Source organism: Dipodomys merriami, unplaced genomic scaffold (genome assembly GCF_024711535.1).
Source record: "Dipodomys merriami isolate MVZ:Mamm:240054 unplaced genomic scaffold, mDipMer1.0.p SCAF_37, whole genome shotgun sequence".
NCBI classification, from domain to species: domain Eukaryota; kingdom Metazoa; phylum Chordata; class Mammalia; order Rodentia; family Heteromyidae; genus Dipodomys; species Dipodomys merriami.
In genome coordinates this window covers 4,392,674-4,407,938 of record NW_027205270.1, presented here as the reverse complement: position 1 = coordinate 4,407,938, position 15,265 = coordinate 4,392,674, and the positions used below count along the sequence as shown (strand labels likewise).

At 40.1% G+C, this 15,265-nt stretch overlaps 1 protein-coding gene across 14 annotated transcripts in view; it reads left to right on the top strand.

The window, feature by feature from the left end:
• Nucleotides 1–14,996, top strand: part of Eva1a (eva-1 homolog A, regulator of programmed cell death) — a 52,190-nt gene extending 37,194 nt beyond the window's left edge. For 12 of the 14 annotated variants that reach the window (XM_069989079.1, XM_069989086.1, XM_069989077.1 and 9 more), the window contains one exon: nt 13,744–14,996. In XM_069989079.1, coding sequence (XP_069845180.1) covers nt 13,744–14,114 — 371 coding nt within the window. In that variant the 3' untranslated portion in view covers nt 14,115–14,996. Of the gene's footprint in view, nt 1–365; nt 409–13,743 lie in introns of those variants that run through there. The other 2 variants (XR_011365316.1, XR_011365318.1) reach the window with 2 other exon arrangements.
• Nucleotides 14,997–15,265: the final 269 nt, after the last annotated feature.

Genomic DNA, 15,265 nt, shown 5'->3' with positions numbered 1-15,265 from the left:
TCACGAATTTGGACCATTGAGAAATGATGGATTTATTATTTATTCCTGTGAAGTTCTGGGGACTTTTATGTCTTCAGGCCCTAAGTAATGCTCAAGGCACTGTATATCCAGAGTAAAAATTGTGGAATAAATTATTCCACAAATAATTGAACTTCATTATTTGTAAGCCTTTTAACAATGGGAATATCCCCTGCTAGAGGAAATGTTCTGAAAAAGATTTTGGTGAAAATAATACTTTCACTAAGGGAGACATAGTGACAATATTAACATAACAAAAGACCACTGGGCAATGTGTATCTAGAGCTTCAATAATGTATATTCTGTTTGATATTTTCTTTTTCTTTTTTCTTTTTCTTTTTTGTCAGTCATGGGGCTTTAACTCTAGGCCTGGGCACTGTCCCTGAGCTCTTCAGTTCAAGGTGAGTGCTCTACCACTTGAGCTACAACACCACTTCCTGTTTTCTGAGTGGTTTATTGGAGATAAGAGTCTCACAGACTTTCATGCCTGGGTTGGCTTTGAACTGCGATCCTCAGGCTCTTGAGTAGCTAGGATTACAGAAACGAGCCACTGGCCCCCTGCTTGTTTGACATTTTCTTTTTTGATAATCCATTGAAGATAATGAGCAGCACACAAGTTAAAAAGGAAATAGTATTAAGCACAAAAATATTTCTTTCCTCATTTTTTGTAATTTTTTCCAACAACCTAAATATCCACAGACAGGAAATCACTTTTATAAACTGTAATTCATAGAATAGAATACTATATCACCACTGTTAAGGTGTGACTGGGGGAAGACTATGGAACAATGCAGAATAGTGGTGCATGTTGTAGAAAAGTTATACCCAAAGAAGAAGTTGATAATTACATGGAGACTGACTGTGGCCAAGTAAATGCAAATAAATATATGCATATTTCTATAACAGACAAAGAATAAAAGGTCTACATGTTATAGCTGCATTCAAATTGTGAGATTATACTGATTTAATATATTTTCTTTTTTAGGGTGTTTTTCTTTTTTTTTTAAATGTTTTTTATTGTAAAAATACTGTACAGAGGGATTACACTTACATGAGTAAGGTAATGAGTACATTTCCTATGGAGCATTGTTACCTCCTCTTTTGTTTTTCCCCTACCATCCCTTCCCTCCCACCTCCCCAACTCCTCCCTGCCCCCCCAAGTTTGTTTTCACCATAGTGTCTTGTACATCTCATTGTTGCAGTGGGTCAACCTGTATCCTTATTTCAGCATTTTGTTTTTTCCCTTCCCCTCCCCAAATTAGAAAAATGTATATACAAGATGCAGGGCACTGATATTAAATACAATGAAAACAGGGTTATACTGTGGGGGAAGAACGTATGAGAGAAACAAAAAAAAATCACATAGTACATTTTAAATACGTTAAAAACAATAGCAAGCAAGAAAAAAAAACACTTGTGTCCCTTACATGGGGTTCATTTCACTTAACATCATCTTATCTGGTCATATGTACATAGCCTTTGAGCTTTTCTGCTTGTCCTAGACTATACTAGCTATTGCAAATAAGGGAAACCATGGGACCTATGTTTCTTTGGGCCTGGCTTACTTCACTGAATATAATTTTTTTCCAAGTCTTTCCATTTCCTAACAAATGGGGCAATGTCATTCTTTCTGATGGCGGCATAGAACTCCATTATATATATATATATATATATATATATATATATATATATGTATATATAATATAAGGTATATATAATATATATGCCACATTTTCTTTTTCTTTTTTTTTCCCTGAACATTTTTTATTGTGAAAATACTATACAGAGGAGTTACAATTACATGGGCAAGATAATGAGTACATTTCTTATAAAGCATTGCTGCCTCCTTTGTTTCCTCTTCCTATCCCTTTCCATCTCCCCACCCCCAGCTCCCCAACTCCCTCCTCCCCCCCCTCCCCGCCAAAATTGTAAAGTTCATTTTTCAACATAACGACGTGTACATCTCATTGTTGCAATGGGTCCACCTGCACCCCTATTTAAACAATTTGTTTTTTCCCTTCCCCTCCATAAATTATACCAACATCAAATACAGCGAAAGCAAGGGATATATCGTGGGGAGAGACATACAAAGCAACAAAGAAGTCATCTTATAAATATGTTAGAAACAATTGCATGAAAGAAAAAGCATTTGAATACTTGGGGTTCATTTTGCCTAATATCAACTTATCTGACCTTTTCTGCTTGTCTCAGACATATACTAGTTATTGCAAATAAGGGAAACCGTGGGGCCTATGTTTCTTTGGGCCTGGCTTACTTCACTTAATATAATTTTTCCAAGTCTTTCCATTTCCTAACATATATACCACATTTTCTTGATCCATTCATCTACTGAGGGGCATCTGGGTTGGTTCCATATCTTAGCTATGGTAAATAATGCTATGATAAACATAGTTGTGCTGGTAGCTTTAGTATAGCCTGTTTGTGATCATTTGGGTAAATAAATGCCCAAAAGTGGGATTGCTGGGACATAGGGGAGCTCTATGTGTAGTCTTTTGAGGAACCTCCACATTGCTTTCCAAAATGGTTGAAAAGTTTACACTCTCACCAACAATGCAGTAGGTTTCCCTTTGGCCACATCCCCTCCAGCATCTGTTGTTATTAGATTTCTTGATTATAGCCATTCTACTTGTTACTGGCATAAGAACAGACCTGAGGACCAATGGAATAGAACTGAAGACCCAGAAATGAACCCACAGACCTATAGCCACCTAGTCTTTGATAAGGGAGAAAAAAAAATAGAATGGAAGAAAGACAGCCTCTGCAGTACACGGAGCTGACCAAAATCGGTTAATTACCTGTAGAAAACTAAAGCTAGATCCTTATATATCACCCTGCACCAGAATCAACTCCAAGTGGATCAAAGACCTTGAAGTAAAGTAGACACCCTGAAAACATTACAAGAATGAATAGGAGAAACTCTAGGGCTCCTTGGCACAGGCCAGAATTTCCCTAATAAAGACCCAGAAACACAACAAATCAGAGAAAGGTTGGACAAATGGGATAGCATGAAACTCCAGAGTTTCTGCATGGCTAAGGACATAGCTAGCAGATCAATAGAAAGCCTACAGATTGGGAGAAGATCTTTACTAGCCATACAAGAAAGCCTACAGATTGGGAGAAGATCTTTACTAGCCATACAAGAAAGCCTACAGATTGGGAGAAGATCTTTACTAGCCATACAACGGACAAGGGTCTCATATCTAAAATATACTTAGAACTCAATAAACTAAATCCCCCAACAGCAAATGTTCTTCAAAGAAACAACTTTTCTAACCATAAAAGAAATGCAAATCAAAACAACATTGAGATTCCACCTCACCCCAGTTAGAATGGCTATAATTAAGAAATCTAATTAATATATTTTCTCTTCCTTGTTCTTTTAGTGTTATGTATGTGTATATATGTACATATAGACCACGTATGTAAGCATGTACACACATACATGCACACAAGCACTTACATACACAGATGTGTACCAATTCACCAGAATTGTATTAACTGAAATTAATGTCATACTAGAAAGGAACAAATATGCAGAAGTATTTGTAAATATTTGCAAATTTATTACATAAATTATAATGCAATATTAAGTGAACAAATGTTCAACTGAAAGTTTAGAAATTATATGCTCCTGATTTAACTTAATAACTATTTGGGAGAAACCCATCATGGACAATGCACTGTGCTGGAGGTTCTGGACGTCCACAGTGAGTCACATGGGCTCTACCCTAAAAGCTTCTTAGTGACATGTGGAAAAGTTAACAGTTATATCACTAATTATAACAAAATTACATGAAGTGCCAACTAGATCGAAGGAACCAAATTATCTGCTCTTCTTTCCTTCCAACCCTGAGGAATCAGAAAACATCAGACTGCATGGACTTTAGCAGTGAGAAAGCCAAATTAGAGAGCAGGACAAGGTCTTCTCTCTGTCTTCTTCACTTGTATCCCAGGGAGGCTGTGGGGATGAAGCCTTTTCTCAGTGCAAGTAGATTCAGATGCAGGCTAGAGAAGAAATAAGGAAGTAAAAAAGGAAGAAAAGAAGGGAAAGGAGGAAAGGAGGAGGGAGGAGGAGTAAGAGAGACAAGGGAGAGAGAGAGTACAAATAGATAAAGTATCTTTGACTGAGTCTTTGCCAGGATCTTTTTTTTTTTTTTTTTTTTTTTTTTGGTTGGTCCTGGGCTTGAACTCTGGGCCTGGGCGCTGTCCCTCAGCTCTTCAGCTCAAGGCTAGAGCTCTACCACTTGAGCCACAGCACCACTTGCAGCTTTTTCTGCTTATGTGGTGCTGAGGAATCGAATCCAGGGTCTCATGCATGCAAGGCAAGCACTCTACCACTGAGCCAACTTCCCAGCCCTTTGCCAGGATCTTGGAGAATCCTTTCCACTGGACATCATCACCAGTGGATTGGGAAGAAGCCTAGGGAACTGGGAGCTTTCTTGTGGGGGTTTTTATTGCGTAGGAGATGAGATTTTGAAAGGGGATGAAATCAAAGGATCACCCTCAGAGCTGTGCTGGTGGAGATAATTTTTCTCGTATCCCTTTTTCCTGAGGGGTAACAGTCCAGGACGGAAGGAGGAAGGAAGTTTTCTCCAACATGTCAGAGAGGACAGAAGTGTGAGTGAGAGTTTCTCTTTTCTATGGATTGGGGCAGATACCATAAAGAGACATCCTTATAATGCCCTAAGAGTTCATCAGAGACATAGCTCAGTCCTCCCTCATTCCACAGAAGCTCTGTTATTTAAAACAAAACAACAAAACAAAGTTTTAATCTCTTCCACTTAAAGGACTGAAAGCTTCAGGGTCAGCAAGATAGCCAGAAAGGGAAAATGTTACCCTTTCATGGAGACCTGGCCTGGCGTGGTTACTGCTGTCCTTTCCTGCAGAACCTGCTGGGCATCATCTGACCTCCAAGGGTGAAAATGAAATTAGCCCAGGGACCTCCACATAGGGCCTCTTCCTGCCCTTGAAAACAATGACCCTGCAGGAAACAAGATTCAGTAATACAGTTATTTTTATTTATTAAGGGAAAACAACCAACAATAGCCCTCCCCACTGGCTTCCTGGGTAATTAACAGCAGTCTGGATTTGGTCAAAACCAGGGTGGATCACTGGTGAAGAGGAAGTGACCTGGAGCAGAAAGGATTAGAGGAAAGCAAAAACAACCATCACAGGGCTCCAGTTTTTATATCTTCATAAACATGAGGAAGAAGCATGATACAAATTACATCAGAGATGATAGCTGTACTAAGACATGAGTCAAGGGTCCAGTGAAGCCAGACAAAACCCCTTGCCCTGTGTGGTTGGACATCTGTAGGAGTCTGTGTCTAGGATACTATGTGAATAAGTGAATGTATTCTCATTCAAAGGACCAGAATAGGATCAAGAAGTTAAACTAGAATAAGAAGAACAATTTCCAAACTAGAGTTCAAAAATGATTTCAATGTCGGGCCTAGGCCTGTGAGCCAGGAATGGGGACACATCCTCTGTAAGCACTCAGGAGGCTGAGACAAGAGGAATGAGAGTTCCCGGCCTACCTGGGCTACATAATGAGGCCTTGTCTTTTAAAACCAAACCAAATATCCCAGAAAAAGTTAGGTGGGGTAAGGGCAGGACGTGATAGTATGATTTAATTTTCTTCCTTTACTGTTGAGTAGAGTTTCCTTTCCTGATAAAAGTATATAGACTTGCCTCACTCACACGAGCCTCCTATTTTAAGCAAGAATAACAACACTTACCTGCTCTGCCAAGTTGTAGTAGTGGATACAGGTAGATGACCAGCACAAAGGAATTTTTTGAGAATCTATTAAAGATTCAGTAAGATGAGAAGGGCTATCTGTCTTTCTCACCCTCCTTTCCTTCGTCCTTTTCTCATCCCTCTCTTCCTTCCTTATTAGTGTATCTCCTTTTCTTTATGTAGGCACATATGCCAATTGTATATCTGTACATGTATATATGGCTTGATCTGTAGTTCAGGCCAGCCTTGAATTCACCGGGTATCTCCAGGTAGGCTTCAAAAACATTCACTCTTCCTGCCTCTATCTCCCACATGCTGACATAACAAGAATGTCTGACTATATGTATTTTTAAACATTCTTAAGTTCTAATGTTAGGGAAGGGGACATAGAGAGATTCCACTTGTGGTGGGTTTGGAAAGTGAAGGAGTTGTTCAGTCTTTTCCACTCTGTCTGACCAGCATTTACAGGCCAGTGCTAGCATATGGCCAATGTGATTATGGGAACTTTCTATTTTGAAAACTCTAATAGAATATATAGGTTAAGTCTGCAAGAAAAACAGGCAGAATCATGGCATTCCAAGATTATGCTCCATTAGAGAGGTACATTGTTTGTTGCCTGAGTGGATACCTAAACTCTTGAGAACTTAAAAAAAAAACACAAAAGCAAAAAACAAGATTTTAAATTCCCAGCATGCATTGCATAGCTCAGTTGGCATAGAGAAGCTCTTGGCCAATTTCATGTTATCTTCAATTGTTTTTAAATCATGCCATCTGTCCAGTATTTCCTTACCTTGTGTGAATATATGCTTTCCCAAAAGCACATGGTGCCCCCCAAAGCAAAGTAAAAATTGTTGTGCTTAATTTAAATAACAAATTGAAAATTTTACATTCATTTAAGGCAATGTGTCCTTAGTGGAAGTTGGAGAATGGTTATGGGAAAAATGAATCAAGCAGATTCACTTTTCAGATAAACAGTATGAAATAAGAATTAGTTTTTTGTTAACAGTATTAATGTATACAACAATAATGTAGTCTATTCCAAGTACCAAGTATGGAATTCTCTGCATCCTGAACATCATTTTTCTGTCAATGGCAGTTTCCTTGGAACCATGTACTTGCTAACACCTAGTGTCTGCTATATTAGTGTCTCTCCCCAGGTCCATGGGAAAAAAGCTAGAGAAGAGCCAGGTACTGGTGGCTAATCCCTATACTCCTAGCTACACAGGAGGCTGAGATCTGAGGATCATGGTTCAAAGCCAGCCTAAACAGAAAAGTACGCATGAGACTCTTATCTCCAATTCACCACTCAAAATTGTAAGTGGAGCTGTGGCTCGAAGTGGAAGATTGCTAGCCTTAAGTAAAGAGCTCAGGGACCTCACCCAAGTCCTGCATTCAAGCCCTACCACCACCAACTAAAAGCTAGAAAACAAGAACTGGGTCTCACAGTTTCATCCAAAGGAAATGGACACCAAATGTCATTCACAGTGATTTACTTTCACTCCTCTACCAGTGCTCCTTCCCCATCCATGGGAGCAGCTCCAGCTTCATGTTGATGACTGCTCCTTCAAGGGTGTTATATTCAAAACAGGACTGTCCCTCTCTTTTGTGCATTTAGAAAAGCCATGGCTTAATTATAATTGGCTCAACCTCTTTAGCTTGATGAAGAAGGCAAATCTCCCCAATGCCAGGAATCAAAATCTTTTTATTGCCAAGCCCTACTGAGTAATACAAACTTATCTCTAATTTATATGCTCAAAGTCATACTTCCTAAACCAGCCCATTCTAAATTCTTTTCATTAGGGAGAATTTTCATAATAGCCTTCTGTAGAATGTTAATGAAGCGATCTTTTCTCCATATCTTTAAAAAAAATTACTGGAATTGTATAGCTACTCTGTCTTAATGTTTTGTTATATTAACTTTCAAAACAGCTCTATTTATTTACTATTAAAGATGTAGGTTTTAGTGACTATTCTACCTTTGTGACTTAAGTTCCAAACTGAGATTTTTCCACATTAGAATGAATTCAGTCCATAACTGCTCTAAAATCCAATAATTCTACATTTTCAAATATTTATAAACTCCCTACACATCTTCATTGCCAACAGAAAAATAGATTTGGCATCATTCTTATCAGATTAACATAAATAAATTTAGGTAGAGCTTTATAAAAATCAAAGCAGAATAGAGACAATTATATGAATAATTCAGAAGCAAATAAAGCAAATAAAGCAAAAAAAAAAAAGAACTTCCAGCTAAAGGTGTCTTAGTTCACTTAATTTATAAGTCTATTCAAAAATCACTAGAACTGAAGTGTTAGGTATTAATGTTTAAGATATCTGTAATGTTGCATCTTCCTTGAAATTCAACATGTTCTTTTAGAGACTCCAGACCAAAATCTTGCTTAAAGAAATATTCTTGCTAACAGCAACTTAAATATGTAGACAAGTGCCCTTCAAATTAGATGATTCTAACCTAGTATTTTATTTTATTTATTTATTTTTTTGTCGGTCATGAGGCTTGAACTCTGGGCCTGGGTGCTGTCCCTGAACTCTTCAGCTCAAGGCAAGCGCTCTACCACTTAAGCCACAGCACCATTTCTGGTTTCTGGTGGTTAACTGGAGATAAGAATCTTTCAGACTTTCCTGCCTGGGTTGGCTTTGAATTGTGATCCTCAGATCTCAGCCTCTTGAATAGCTAGGATTACAGGCGTGAGCCACCAGTGCCCGGTTTAACCTAGTATTCTTTTTTTTTTTGGGGGGGGGGGGTCCGGTCGTGGAGCCTGAACTCTGAGTCTGGGCACTGTCCCTCAGCTCTTCAGCCCAAGGCTAGCACTCTACCACTTGAGCCACAGCACTACTTCCATCTTTTTTCTTTTTTGCTTATGTAGTGCTGAGGAATCGAACCCAGGGCCTCATGCATGCAAGGCAAGCGCTCTACCACTGAGCTACCTTCCCAGCCCCTTCCTCCCTTCCTTCCTTCCTTCCTCCCTCCCTTCCTTCCTTCCTTCCTTCCTTCCTTCCTTCCTTCCTTCCTTCCTTCCTTTCTTTCTTTCTTTCATTCTTTCATTCTTTCTTTCTTTCTTTCTTTCTTTCTTTCTTTCTTTCTTTCTTTCTTCCTTTTTCTTTCTTTCTCTTTGGCAATAGGGTGATAGGGCTATTTTCAATTATGTTAGTTTGACAGCCTTGAAGTGATCTTAACAGAATTATAAGAAAACTTGTTAGAATATTTCATACTATCAAAATGGAGAATATTTTGTGAAGTTCAAAGCATATCATTTTAAGCAGCTGCTACACTAATAAGAGGAGGATTCAGTTTTGCTTTTTTCCCCCATTTTGGTTTTTCTCCATTTTCTTTTCTTCATTTCTACTTTCTTTTACTTTTTACTTATTGTTGGTGGTGGTATAGGGGTTTGAACTCAGAGCTCACAAGGCAGGTGCTCTACAACTTTTTTCCCATCCTTTTTGTTTTAGCTCTTTAGTTTTGAATAGGTTTTTATATTTAGAGCTGTGGGCAAGTGTGGACTGAGATCCTCCTGTTTATGCTTCCCTCATAGCTGGGATATAGGGAAGTGGAGAAGGAAAGAAGGAGAAACAGGATGACTTGAAGTAAAAGATTCTCAGTGTAAGATAATGTTTTATATGAGGCTGCAAGGTAAAAGAAGAATTTTGAAACACAAAATTAAAGTTTATAAGAAATAGACATCATAAAGGGATGAATGAAGCTGGGCACCAGTGGCTCACACCTGTAATCCTAGCTACTCAGGAGTCTGAGATCTGAGGATTGCAGTTCAAAGCCAGCCCAGGCAGGAAAGTCCAGGAGACTCTTATCTCCAATAAACCACTCAAAAACTGGAAGTGGCACTGTGGCTCAAGCAGTAGGGCGCTTGCCTTGAGCTGAAGAGCTCAGGATCAGCACCCAGGGCCAGAGTTCAAGCCCCAAGACTGACCAAAAAAAAAAAAATCAAAGGGATGAATGAGTCCCCTCATTAGCTTCTATCTTGATGGGTATATATTGCTAATTGCCTTTGGGTATGGTAGCATACATTTCTAATCCCAGCATTTGAGAGGCAAAAGCAGGAGGATCATATGAGTTCCATACTAGCCTGGGCTACATACTAATACTCCTCCTCCTCCTCCTCCTTTTTTCCCTTCTTCTTCTCCTTCTTCTCTGCATATATAAATGTGTATGACTTATTTTACAAGATGAGGCTCAGTGATTCAATGAAAATGTTATTCCTAGTTTTCATTTTTATGCATTTAGTTGTTGAGAAAGTTGCTTTCAATAAATATATAGAAAAAACAAAAGTCTTGTTATAATAGTATTATTCAAGTTTTTGAATTAAATTTGTGTTCTATGCCAAAAAAGTGATTTGTCATCAAAAATTATTTTTAATTATCCATCAGCTGACAAGTTGATTAGGCCTTTTTCTGTTCTGTTGACAACCAAGAACTGGAAACAGACTTAGAAGAGGATGTATTACCCAATCTTTAGAGGCTGTGGCTTCCTGACCTCGATAACATATGCTGAGTTAATTTGCTTGCTGGCTATTTTTGCACTCTGGGGAAAAATATGGTTCAGGTGGCAAAGTTCAAGTGTGAAAGGTTAATCTGCTTCTTACGACATAAGGGAAGTTGCAAGGTATGGAACAGGTGAGCACATCCCTCTTCTCACTTAAATCCAGTAGGAAACAACAAAGAATCTGCCCACTGAAAGGCATTACGTTGGTTCCCTTCGTGCCAGGGTCTCCTAGTTCTTGGTGTCCACATTCCTATGTCGGAAGGTATTCCCATTGTGAACATGGCCTGTCTACAGAAAAGTACACAGAAGTGAGGTGATACTCAGGCCTTTCTGAAACCATAGAGATCTGGGAAAGTCAGTAGCTTAATGGGGCCCTAGGAGGACCCTGGGCTCCCTGGCTAGCTGTCATATCAAATACAGTGACGTCCTACTTGAGAAGTCAGTTTGCAAGCTAGGTGCCAGTGAATCACGAGACTGTAATCCTAGCAATTCAAGAGACTGAAATCTGAGAGTCGAAATTCAAAGACAGCCCTGATAAACAAATCTGAGAGAGTCTTATGTCCAATTAACCAGCAAAAAAAAAACAAAAAAACAAAAATGTAGCTGTGTCTCAGGTGGTAGAGCATCAGCTTTGAGCAGAAAAGCTAAGACAGAGCACAAGGTCCTGAATTTGAGCCCTGGTACTGGCGCGCACGCACGCGCGCGAGCACACACACACACACACACACACACACACACACACACACACACACACACACACACAGTTTGCAGAAAATCAACTCTGTTAGCAATTAAGAATAGATTTCTGAGGACAAGTCAAGCCTGTTTTAGAGTGAAAAGACTCCTCCTAGAGACCCTAGGACAAAGCAAACAAGCCAAGACATGAGTAGGAAAGACTTTATGTTGATAAACAGCTGCTACAACATTCAGGCTGACTTTCTCCTTTACTGAATGCTTTTTGGATATACCTTCACAGTGAAGCCAGATGTGTGCTTTATTACCAAGGCGCACTCAGTCCATTCAAGTTGGCTATCAAGACTGACCACCATAGATCTTAGCTTCTCCATCCAATTGTGTTTCCAGAGCTCCCCTTTTACTTCTTAGCAGTGGAATGGGAGGGAAGAGAGGGAGGCAGGAGGCTAATTCCCTACTGCACTGTTGGTGCTTTAAGGCCTGCGTTCGCTTGGTTCTCTCGGTGTTTACTGGTATTATCTGGATAGAATCCAGTCACAGCCTGCACTTGTTGACTGCTTCACTTACTATGCTTGTCTTCTGCTTTCTTTTCCACTGAACTCTTTATTCTTTTAATTTACATGGCTGTTATTTTGATAAGGATTTCAGAGAAAGCAGGAATACTTAGACTGACAGAGCTTTTGATTTTATACAGTTTAAAATATATGAACTTAAAACCGCCTATGGTCTTGATGCAACTGTTCCATTTCTAAATAACAAACCTACATAAGTGATTCTATGAGTACATGTAGATATTAGTACGTTGTCTACAGTATTGATTGAAAGTGTGAAAAATTAGAAACAATTTGCATATTATTGCTAAGAAAATGATTGCAAGCCAGGCATGATGACTGATACCTATAATCCTAGCTACTTGGGAGGCTAAGATCATAAAGATCAGTGTTCAAGGTCAGCCCAGGCAAACCGTGTGCAAGACTCTATCTCAACCAATAGAAAGGTATGCATGGTGATGCACACTTACCTTTTTTACTTTGGAGTTGTAACTAGAACAATCATGAGGGGCTGGAAAGGTGGCTCAGTGGTAGAGCACTTGCCTTGCATGCCAGAGGCTCTGGGTTCGATTCCTCAGCACCACATAAGCAAAAAGAAAAAAGCAGGAAGTGGCACTGTGGCTCAAGTGGTAGAGCGCTAGCCTTGAGCTGAATTGCTGAGGGACAGCGCCTAGGCCCAGAGGCTCCACGACCGGACCCCCCCCCCCAAAAAAAAAAGAACAATCATGAGAAGAATGAGAAGAAATACTTCAGTAACCCTATGCTACAAAACTCTATGTAATAATAATTTTTTAAAATGTTGTTGACCTAAATACACAGATACAAAAATCTAAGTAATATTCTTAAATTCAGAAAGCAAATATGTCTCATCTATGATTCCACATGTATCATTCTAAACCACAAAAACAGAATTATTGTGATTCATACTCACAAATGAATGTAGAATATGGGAAATTCACTTGGCCAAATCCTCATTGATCTTCAGCTTGGGTCAGACCTGTGACCCAATGGCTGTCTGTCATTCACAGGAGCCATCACTGGGCCTACTAAGCATATTGCTCACCATCAGACTGATGAGATTCTTCACTCACCAAGGAAAAACTCCCATACTTACTATTCTTCTTTCAGTTAGCTTGATGAGATCATCCCTAAATGCCTATACAGTATGGGTTTTAGATGTGTGATTGATGCTTTTAGTTCTCTTTTGCCATGCTCAAATGACTCTAAAACCATAAAGGTTTAAACCAACACACTTACGTCTCTTCCTGTGGTTCAGAAACCTGGGCTGTGGCTTAAGTGGCTTCTCTGGCTCAAGGACTCTCATGAGGCTGCAGTCCAGATCTCCCACAAGGCTGCTTGCTGCAAAGTTGGGCCTGTGGTCATCCCAAGTCTTCACCAAGGGATGACTCACTTCCAAGTTCATCCATGTGGCTATTGGCACCACTCAGGTCCTTGAAGGTTGTTGGCTAGCGGCCATCCTTATAGCTCCCTGAAACTTGGGCCTCTCTGTTGAACAGCTCTCATAGGACAGATAGTTTCTTCAGAATGGGCCAGTAAGAAGCAGAGCTGGAGGAAAGAAGGGAGAAAGGGAGGGAAGAGGAAAGAAGGGAGGGAGAACAAGCAAAATGAAATCATATAGCCTTATGCAAATGAATCTTAGAATCACCCAATGTGTTTGCTATATTCTGTTTCTCAAAAGTAAGTCTTTAGGTACAGCCCTTAAGAGAAAGAGATTACTTCCCCTAGGGGCATATACCAGGATGTGGGGACTTCATAAGCTGACTATCACAGTGATTAAAGATAATTCAGATGTTGCATGAGAAATTCACAAGCCCCCCATGCACCAAAAAAATGTTGATACAGGTAAAGAGTCTTTAGGCAGATACATCTTAAACATGAGATGTATCTAAGCCCCATTGTTTGCATATGTGTTTTTCTTCTCTTTGAACTTATTTGGAAATAATTCCAAAGTTGAAAAATAAAAGAAGTAAAAGAATCCCCTATGTACTTATCATCCCTTGCAGAATCACAGTTTACCACTAATGGGGAACTGAAAACATGAAGTTTGCCACCTGGGAGGACAGTATTGGTAACCATCGAAGTATTGGGGCCTAGTGAGAGGCATTGGACCCCAGCCCCATTTGGCCCCCCGCAGATGAAGTTGCCATGTCTGCAATCTTTTCTTCTCCCCCCTCTCCCTACAGAAAACCCTGAGAGGGCAGCTCTGTACTTTGTCTCTGGCGTGTGCATCGGCCTGGTCCTCACCTTGGCTGCCCTGGTGGTGAGGATCTCTTGCCACACAGACTGCCAACGGCATCCTCGGAGGAGGTTTCTGCAGGACCGAGAGAGCAGCGACAGCAGCGACAGTGACGATGGCAGCGAGGACACAGCATCTGACCTCTCGGTGCGGAGACACCGGCGCTTTGAGAGAACTTTGAACAAGAACGTGTTCACCTCTGCGGAGGAGCTGGAGCGTGCCCAGCGCCTGGAGGAACGGGAGCGCATCATCAGGGAGATCTGGATGAATGGCCAGCCGGAGGTACCTGGCACCCGGAGCCTGAACCGATACTACTAGGGGAGCAGCTGGAACCCCTGGTACCGCTGGAAGGGAAAGGTCCTGCAGGGACGGGTGGAGCCAAGGAGGTGCACCCAGCTCTACTAACATGGTGGTGGCAGAGTCATAGCAGGGCATGGCCATTTTCTAGCCAGGAGGACTGTGTTCTCCCTTTCAACTTGTTGTCTATGGAGAAGTAAAACAAACAACTTTTGCAGGACTGGGGATGATGCTGTGCTTCCATTGCCAACCATGGGGATGGAGATTTGAGAACCAGGAGGATGGTTTCGCTTCATTTCTGAGGTTCTCAGAAGTTTGTGCAGACTTCATGGCTGTGGTATTCCTTTACAAAAGGAGCGATTCTCAGCATGAAAGCTGGAGTTATCCGGGTGACCTTAGCCCAGGAAATGTAATTGTCTAAATGACTCTGCTAGGGAGGTGATTCTGATTCAGGTAGCATGACCTGTGCTTATTATTTAAAAGTAATTTCTAAAGATCTCACATTGCAATAGCAACCTCTCCATTTTAACTGGAACCTCAGGGATTAAAATCCTATTTTTTTAATATAGCTCCCATCACATTCATGAAAATGAATAGAATTACTTTATTTAGGGCAATGTGTCAGTGGACCAGACAATGTCAATAACCTCTAAGGATGAAGGGTTTTTATTTTAGATAGTTTATAAAATTTATATATATGGACATGCATATTTGAAAATGCTGCATAAAACTAAAAAAGTGTGTGCCCTCCCTCTTTGGAGAGAAGAAAGATTTATGACGGTTCCAGATAATCATGAGTTTTAACCATTTTTGTTTTTTGAAAAAAAAAAAGTCTTGAGTTCCAAGAAAAGAATGGAAATGGGAGGTAAAGATTAAAGCCAAAATTAAGATGAATAAAAAAAATGTTTCATGAAATGTTCTTTATTTGTTTGTTTCATATTTGTCTCTGGAGCTGGCCTTTGCTGGGCACTTTGAGGATTAGAATGAGAAAATGGACCCTGTGTGATTATGGGGCTTCTCATTTTCTGCAGATTATATGCCATGGCTGCAAAGTAATTGAATTATCGAATTATTAAAAAGAGGACTAGAGTCAAGTGTCGGTGGCTCATGCTTGTAATCTTAGCTATTCAAGAGGTTGAGATCTGAAGATTACCACTGAAATCCAACCTGGG